Below are 8,544 nucleotides of genomic sequence, written 5' to 3'. Positions count from 1 at the left end.
GCAATGGCGTGTTTATTCAATTCAGCAAGTACTTACTCAAAGTGCTAGGATTCTTGGCTCAAAATACTGACTTGCATCATATTTTTCATACATCTGCTGACTCTATTCACAATGACCGGCCCAACCCTCCATGCTTGTGTCAAATCCTCCTCGAAGCCATCCACACTTGGCAGCCGTGGGGTCTGTAAATGCTGAGTCTCTGGGTCAATCAGTTTAATTGTGCCCCAAGCTAGGAGCTTAAAAAGAAAGCTGATGGGATAAGAGGCAGATAGAACGGAGAGGCAGAACTTGCCCTATCCTGTCTTCTGGAAGTTCTGTTTATCCCCTGCACTGTGCTGGATGTTCGAAAAGGTGCACAAAAGTTCTACCACTCTCCTAGAACTATCTGGTGCCAATCACTCTCTGGGCCTGTTTCTTCATTGTAAAATGAGCAGTGTTTGATCTCTCAAGTTCCATTCAGAAGCCTCTCCCAAGAGGAGGAAAGAAGTCTTTCCCAAGAAAAGGGCTTTTCCCCCTTTCGTCTCCTATGTTCCAAGGGAATTCTCTTGCATCTGAGATTTCTGCACCCCAGGCCTGGTGATGCCGTCCCTTTGTCTTAATTCCACAGGCCTGTCCAGGGCTCCATATTACAACCAGGCAGGGATTCTTTCCATCACTCTTTCCCACAAAAGTTTGCAACTCCTGCTTCTTTACCATATGTTTTCTCTTCACCTCTTACAATTAGCCTTCAAGTCATGGCAATAACCTTTACCCCTGAAAACATCCCTGAAGACTGCCCAGAAGTGCATAGACCATAGCACTTGGGCGCAGTGCTAAGAGAAAGCATCAACTTTAGAGGATCAATACCAAGGCCCTTTCTGATATTCTGAAATGTTTTTGTTGAATTCTGTTTTTTTCAATAGGATTGAAACGTAAAATGGCATTATCAAATACCTTAAAAATGGAATGGGATTTGCCTCTGAAGATGGGATCAGGTGGGTCAGAATAGGGGTGGGGGAAGTGTTTGTAGATCCATATAGGGCATTTCTATAAAATAATGGTTCTCTGCCTGACGATGATACACACAGTAGACTGATGAAGAGTGGAAATAGAAAGGCTCTAGCTGAGGTCTTCTTGGTTATAAAAGAGGAGAGGCATGTGGAAACCCTCTGTATTTGTGAGGACAGCAAAGTTAATAGCAATTGCTATTCTCCCACCAAAACTTTCTTGGTGCCATGCTCAGAGACCGAACTTCAGAGCTAGGAAGATGGTTCCTGTTTCGCAATTTTGAGGCCAGACTCCCCCAGTCACTGGTTGAGTCCCTGACTCTCCAGTTTCCCACTCGGTAAAATGCAGCTGAAGCCCTTTACCTTCCCGACTTGTGAGAATCCAAGAGGATTTTATATGTAAAAGTGCTAAGTGGAGGCAAAGGCAAATACAGATTTTAGTTAATATTTCTTATACTTCTGTGTCTCTTCCCCACTCTGGAACATAGCTAGAACTTTCAGGTCCTCCTGGAAGGACCTTCAGCAATCGTCAGCTGCCAGGTAAACAGCTCTAGAGACAAAGGGAAATGCCTTGATCTATCTGGTTATACTTTTGAATGAAAAAATGATAATTTTACTTATGAAGGGAGAAAAAGGGGATCACCTGGCAGGAGAAATCGACATTGTTCAGACTTTTGCTTTCTACATTTTGTTGCTGTTCTTGCTGCACTTTTCCTGTTCAGACCAGGGCCCAAGGGATGATTAATCTTAAACAAGCTAAGGGACCTTTGGCAAGCGAAAGCCTCCTACAGGTTAGCAGTAACAGGGGCTGTACCAGCATATAAAAAAAGCATTTTCTAGACCGTTGGGGACAGAACCCTGATAACACTCTACAAATGCCTTCTGTTGAATTAGCAGTGATGGGCACTCTGCTCTGGATTTGGGGGCTCTTTCTCCAGCAGTCACAAATTCGAATCCAGTTTACAATTCCTCTGCTCTTCATGGCCTGGACTGATTTTATCAAGCCTGAAGATGGCTGGAGGAGGCACCAGCCTCTAACAATGGGTTCTTGGACAAGGGGAAGACACACATGTAAGAAACAGTTTCTTCTAAAAAGGAATAAAAATCACCCTAATGTTCTAACTGACAACACAGTTGCTAGTTTTCCCTCCTTCCTTTTCTTTCCTGCCTTCTTTCCTTCCTTTTTTCCTTCCTTCCCCATTTCTTTCAAGCTTCACATCTTTATTTGTTCATGTTAAATTAATAGAGTTGATAGGGCCAGCTTTAAGTTGCTTAGGAAGTTAATATTTTCCTTATTTCTTGTAGGAATTCCCAGAGACTTGGAGCGACTTTCTCAGAGACGTGGAGCGAATCTTATGTTTTCCCAAAGTATACTTGACTTCCTGAAAGCAAGCAATAATAGTAATACTTAGCTTTCTAAATGTTGGAGACCTTCAGCCACTTGCAGCCTCTGCTAAGAAACATAAACTACAATGGGAGGCAAGGCCCACAGCGCAGCCGGGCCAGGGCTCTCTGGGGGATTCCTGGCCTTGTCATCACACTCCAGGCCCAGGTCCCTCAGAGCACCCAATTCTGCGCTGAAAGAGGCGCTGCTGTGCGAGTGGGAGGCATGGAGAAGCACCAGACAGGTCCTCAAACCTCTCTCCTTCGAGTCAGTCCCTTTAGCTCAAGATACGCATTCCTTTACATTTCAAGTGTTCCTCCCCTAAAAAGCGAATCCCCAAACTGGACAAGCAGGTTTCATTCTCACTGTAGCTTCAATGAATTCATTGGACGCCCTTTGGATTCATTTCGGGTCTTGAAGGAAAGCAGGGGGGCGCTTGGGACCTCGGGCAAGGCTCAGACCCATTCCTCCTGGGGCCGAGCGGGAAGTGGGTAACGCGGATCCCAGACTGGAGGAGGCATTCGGGAGGGCACCAAGAGGCTGGGGAGGCCATCTGCAGGTGGGCACGAGGCCTGGACTCTGCAGGAAGGCGGAGTCCCTCAGGCGGGCGCCGGCTGCAGTCAAGCCCGACGCCCCCCACCCCCAACCCCGGCGCGTCCTTTAGTCGCAGAGGAGCTCCCTGATGCACTAGAAAGGCCCCTCAGAGCGAGTTTTCTGTTCTGGGTCCGCGGAGATTCGGGGAGCCCCGTTCCGAAAAGGTATCCGCACCCACTGCGGACCTTCCGTGCCCTACAAAGCAGGCCGGTCACGCCGAGCGGCGGGAAGAGGGGCGCGGCAGCTCCATGGCCGCCGACGCCCCGCCGCCCAGCCAGTCGGTGCGCCCCGCAGTGGCGCGGCCGGGGCCTCCCGGGCCGTGGGCACTCGCGCCCCGGGCCCGGCGCCCTCCTGCCGGGAGCCCAGACCAGCGGCAGCCAGCCCGGGGATGGGGTTGGGGCGGGGGCGGAGCCAGGCGGGCGGCCGGTGTCAGGTTGCTCCGGCAACGGTGACGTGCCGCGGCGTGGGCGGGGCCAGCACGCAGGTTGCATATTTTAGGAAGCGAGGCGGAGGCGCGGGCTCGAGCTGCGGCGGGGTCTGGGGCGCAGAGCAGCGGCGGGAGGAGGCGGACACGTGGCAGTGGCAGTGGTAGCAACCCCGGCGGCGGCGGCGGCGGCAGTAGCAGCGGCGGCATCGGCCCGAGCCGCTGGCCGTCCTCCCTCCTTCCCGCCCCACAGCAGCCCTCGCTCCCTCCTCTCGGCTCCCCCGGCCGCGCTCGCTCGGCCGGGAGCTCTCTCTTCTTTTCTCTCTCATTCTCAAGCGACAGGACCCGGCGCCGGGCACAGACCACCGCCACCATGGGGAAGGGGGTGAGTGTCCGGCGAGCCGGGGAGGGGGCGCAGGGAGTCCTGGAGGGGAGGAGGAGAAAGAGGAGGAAGTCAGGAGGGCGACTGCAGCCAGCGGGAGGCGGGGAAGGAGGAAGCGGCGCGGCGCGGAATGGGTTGGCAGAGCGGCGAGGCTTAAAAGACGACGCACTTTGGAAATGGAGGGAGCGCAGTAATGGGGGACGTGCGGGCGGGGGCAGGGAGCGCCGAGGGGACGGAGGACGGCAGCGCGGGGCGGTGCGCAGCCCCGGGAGAGGGGCTGCGGGCCCCCGGGTCGCAGCGCGCCGCGGCCCGGGGCTCCTGGAGGCGGCGCTCGGGAGCCGCAGGGCCGGGAGGAGGGCGAACGGCCGCCGGCGGCCGCATCCCGAGCCCGGCTCCCCTCCCTCGGCCCGCTCTCACCTCCCATCTCTCGCCTTCCTTTTTCCCTCCGCCTTCCGTGCCCGGACGAAAGGCGTGCTCCTCCCCTTCCCCTGGGGCGCTCAGCCCGGCCCCCTCCCGGGCCGCCGTTCCCGCCGCGGCCCGGGCTTCCGACGCGGGGGCGGCCTTGGGGTCCGAGGCTCCTTCTCCTGCAGGCGCGGGGGCTTAGCCAGTTCCCCCGTAGAGGCGGCCGCCCTCCCTCCAAGGCAAAAATTAGTTTCCCCTTACTGCGGAGCCGGTTGGGCGGGCTGGTGCCAGAAAGGGTGTGTCTTCACTGCCCTAAGATGGCCTTTAAGGTATACTTTTGAGAGCTTTGATGGAACGCTGGCCATAAACACAGGATGCGCCCGGGCGATTGGAGCGGTCATTCTGGCGGTGGGGAGGGGTGTGTAAATTTTTTGGAAGGATGAGCCTGGAAGGAAGACAGGCTAGCCCCCCAGGGCCTCTGGGTACAATAAACCCGAAAAAGGACTGGAGGCGGCGGGCAGTACGCGGTGGTAAGAGTGCCAGCTCGCGGCAGACGGTTCCCGAAGGAACGAGGGGTCTCCGGGACAGGAGAGTGCAGGAGCGCTGTGGGAATACCGGAACAACATCTCCTACAGTTCTGTAACTCGGAGCTGTGATAACCCATAGCCAAGGCAGAAGACTGAGTCCCGGACCCCACCGGGGCCAACGTCTAGTTGAGAAAAGTTTATACAAAATAACCCCCAAAGTATCAATTCATGGGGTAGAATGACGGGGCCATGAGAATACCGGTAAGAGAGAATCCACTCCATTATTATCGCCAACTCTTGCACAGTGCCTGGTGCTTAGTAGGCCTTTGAAGGCTCTTAGGGCTCCTCAATGTGGAGTGAGTGATGGGGAAGAGGGAGGGTTCATTGTTTGGGGACTCCAAATGGATTTTGAAGGAGGTACTTGAAAGGCTTGGACCTGGTGGGTAGAGAGGGAAAAGTGGGAATGTATGACTGGTATCTTTTAAAAGCACAAAATGTGGAGGGAGGGCTGGCCCAGGTCAAGTAGCTGAAGGCAAAGAGCTGAGTGCCAGCCTCTGTACTCCCCAGGATGGAAACTGGGTTAGTGGCCTGTGCTTGTACCACTGTGTCAAACACTAGGTCATTCTCCTAAACTAGCTCTTTAAAGCTCATTCCTTTATTTCTCCCCCTTCAGAAAAAAAAAAAAGTTTGTTTCCAGAGCTGGACCTTACTGATTTGGGGGGATGTAGAGATCATAGATATGTACCCGAGGCCTAGGAAGGTGAAGTGACTCGCTGAAGGTCAAATGGTTAGTTAATGACACACCAGACGTCCCTGACCAGCCTGTGATCTCCCCAGCCTGAGCACTCAAGCACTCCTTGACGTTGCCTTATGTGGAGAACTCTCAAGTTATTCTTCAGATGAAACTGGGGTATTTGTGAGGTTGAATTAATGGACCAGAGAGATGTTTGAGTAAGTTATGTGTATGTGTCTGTTATGTCTCTTTCGTAACCACATACATGCATAGTAGTGGTAAAGATAGCAACACACCTGGGTTGTGCAGGTTCAACCAAGATGTCTAATGGATCCTAATAAAATGTTCAGTGGCTAGCAAACACAAAATTGAATGACAGCTGGGTAACACTGGATACTATGCTGCTTATCTGCTGGGTTGTAGTCAGTATTTTGGGTACTCTGCTAAATTGAACAGTAAGGGGTATGTGTGTGTAAGTGGTGGTGATTCTCCCAGGATAAAGTTACCTCTTTTGTCCCCAGTGACTTACTGTGATAGTCCAAATGTTCAGAAGGATATTTTATGCTGAGATGTTGGTATTTTTCCACATGGGGATTAAAATGTGGGTGGAGTGGTGACTACTAAGGCCCTGCTGATAATTGGTTAACGAGGAAGCCTGTGCTGGCAGCTCATTTTTAAGGTCATTGTTAATTTCTTCCCCTCCTCTTCCCACTATCATTGGGGGCCTAGGTTTTAATGATATTTCAGGTGATTTTATTTCCCCTTAAAAATCTAGTTTCTAAGCTTTTGGTAAGAAATTGAAAGAACAGCTCCTGCTGAATCATTCCTGGATGAAATAGGATTTTGTCCTTTTTTTCATAGTGGGTGTTTTTGCCAATGACTTGGCTTAAATCCACAGCCAGGCCTACCACCCACAACTATTTCCCTCACCAAAGGTACACACGAAAACTTTTCCTTTTCTTAAGTTTACAAAAGATGGGGGGCGGGGGGAGGACGGGGGCATGTCACCAGGTCCTTCCCTTTAGTTCTCCATTGTTTGAATATTAACTTAGTTACTTAGAAAATAAATCCTAGTTTATGGGTAGTGACTTAAAGAGGAGCAGGGAAGAAGGTTCAGGTGGAGGTTGCACGAGGGGTCTGCATGTCAGCAGAAATGCTGGTTGTATGGTAATACTATCAGCTGCCCTTTTGGAGCTCAACTTGAGAGCGTGACTAAATCTCCTCTGGCTACTATAAAGGGAGTACTTTAGCCTGAAAACATTGTAAGGCAGAGTCCTCAGAGTGGAAAGTTGCCCAGGCCTGGCCGGGAGCAAGTGGTGTAGTTGCAGAAGGAACTGGTGACTAGCCCTGGGGGCAGAGAAGAGGGTTGGGGTTGCGTCACACCCTTGGCCTGTTAAGTGTTGGTGTGTGAGTGTGACAGATTCCTGCTCCCAGTTCTTTATGTACCCTGTTCTGAGGGTGTATCCTCTTTTGGTAACTTACTCTTTGTTAATTTGTAGTGTTCTCTGCCAGTAAGTTTGTAACACTCCAGTGACTCACCTTTGGGTGGGAGGGTAGGAAAGGGGGAGGTCTGCATCATAAATCTGAGAAGACTGAGGGTAGGCTAAACCCAACCACCAAAAAAAAAAAAGAATTTTTAAAAATCCTGTAAAACGTTTCTCCAGGTGAGGCTAAAACTTAAAATATACAGACCTCTGCAAGTGTTATTCCTAAATTGCATTTAAAAATAAAAAGTGAATTCAACGTTATAAAGCACAGTACACTTGCTACTTATCCATGCTCCATCCCAGAACCCTTCTAAATCACTGTTCTCTGTTTTAGCAACAGATTAACAGAGAAATGACTTTCTGTTCAAATCAGGCTATGTGCTTTTAAGTATATCCAAACTTAAGAATGAAAAAGAGGCTTTAACAAAAAATAGTTTTTGAAGGATTTTGTATGGAAAAGTAAGTAAAGTTAGTTTCTTCATTTAATAACAAAAAGGTAAAAAAAAAAAAGGCCCTGCAGCTTCAGTTTCTCATCGGGCCCTTAGAGGACTCACCCCGAGGACCAAGTGAAGTCATCTCTGCTCTGTTTAGAGTGAGCGCAATGCATGAGCTGTGGCTGCTGCTGTTGGGCTTACAAAGTGTTTGGCACTGAGAGAAGATCAAATCTTTATAAACTATGGGTTTGCTATTCATCAGTTAGTCTTAAGCCCTTTCAGAACTAGAGAACAGTTTTTCTTTCACCTGAAAAGCATATTAAAGATAGAAAATAATGGGAAATACTGTTAATTACTCTCTAAGGGGAAGCCACGTGGAAGTGGAAGTTGACGGCCTGACCTCATATTTAATAGCATCTTAGCGTTTTCGTCTACTTTCACTTTTCAAGTAAAGGACATTACGTTTTTAAAGTCTTGCAAAATAAAATGGGCTTTTCAGCCGTCTGTGGGAGTGAGGGTGAATATTTCTGCTGTGGTGCCTCCTTCTAGCTGCCCGGGGCACTCTGCCAACCAACAGGCCAGAAGAAGAAACACGAGTGTCAGATCAGATGGGCTCACAGTAATCAGAGTGGCTGCTCTTGGACAGCAAAACTCTGGGCAGAATGTTTCCTTGTCCCTGCCAGAGCTGTCCAATTCTGGATTATGCTGAAAGTACATGTCCAGTGAGGGATAATGGGAAGTAAAGAGAATTTTAAAATCCACTATTTTTTTAAACTCTTCTTCGTTTATGTATTCTTGGAACAGGAGACATAACCGAGTCAGGTTTGAACTTTCTCACGTTGCTATGAATTGAGTGTATGAGAGGAAGTGTATTCTTTGGCTGGAGTCACAGAGAGACTGTTCTTTGCATATGACTCACCTCATTAGTTGTGCTGAAATCTGTTGTCAGGAATCCACAAGTTCTTCACATTTCTTTGATGTTTGGGATAGCAAATTCTGTCAGCGAGAACAGAGGCACCCGCCAACCCACCCTCCAATTTTTCTCTCTGGTTTCGTTTGGATCCTGAGCCAAAGGAATTTTGGCCAGTGGACCCCATTCCTTAGTTCCTTTGTGAGTTTGCAATGAGTTATATCTGAACATTAATTATCTCTGAATCTGGTTTTGTTCAAACCTTATTTAGTAACAACTAT

The 8,544-nt window shown here is 49.9% G+C and overlaps 1 protein-coding gene across 2 annotated transcripts in view; it reads left to right on the top strand.

The window, feature by feature from the left end:
* The first annotated feature begins 3,503 nt into the window (after positions 1–3,503).
* ATP1A1 (ATPase Na+/K+ transporting subunit alpha 1) overlaps positions 3,504–8,544 on the top strand; it is a 30,935-nt gene continuing 25,894 nt past the window's right edge. The window contains exon 1 of one of the 2 annotated variants that reach the window (XM_087444900.1): positions 3,504–3,773. In XM_087444900.1, the coding sequence (XP_087301026.1) occupies positions 3,762–3,773 (12 nt within the window). In that variant the 5' untranslated portion in view covers positions 3,504–3,761. The remainder of the gene's footprint in view (positions 3,774–8,544) is intronic. The other variant, XM_004420616.3, reaches the window with a different exon arrangement.

Source organism: Ceratotherium simum, chromosome 2 (assembly GCF_057802395.1).
Source record: "Ceratotherium simum simum isolate JZ-2026a chromosome 2, ASM5780239v1, whole genome shotgun sequence".
In the NCBI taxonomy this organism is placed as follows: domain Eukaryota; kingdom Metazoa; phylum Chordata; class Mammalia; order Perissodactyla; family Rhinocerotidae; genus Ceratotherium; species Ceratotherium simum.
The sequence above is the reverse complement of the archived record's forward strand: the minus strand, read 5'-3'. Positions and strand labels throughout refer to the sequence as shown.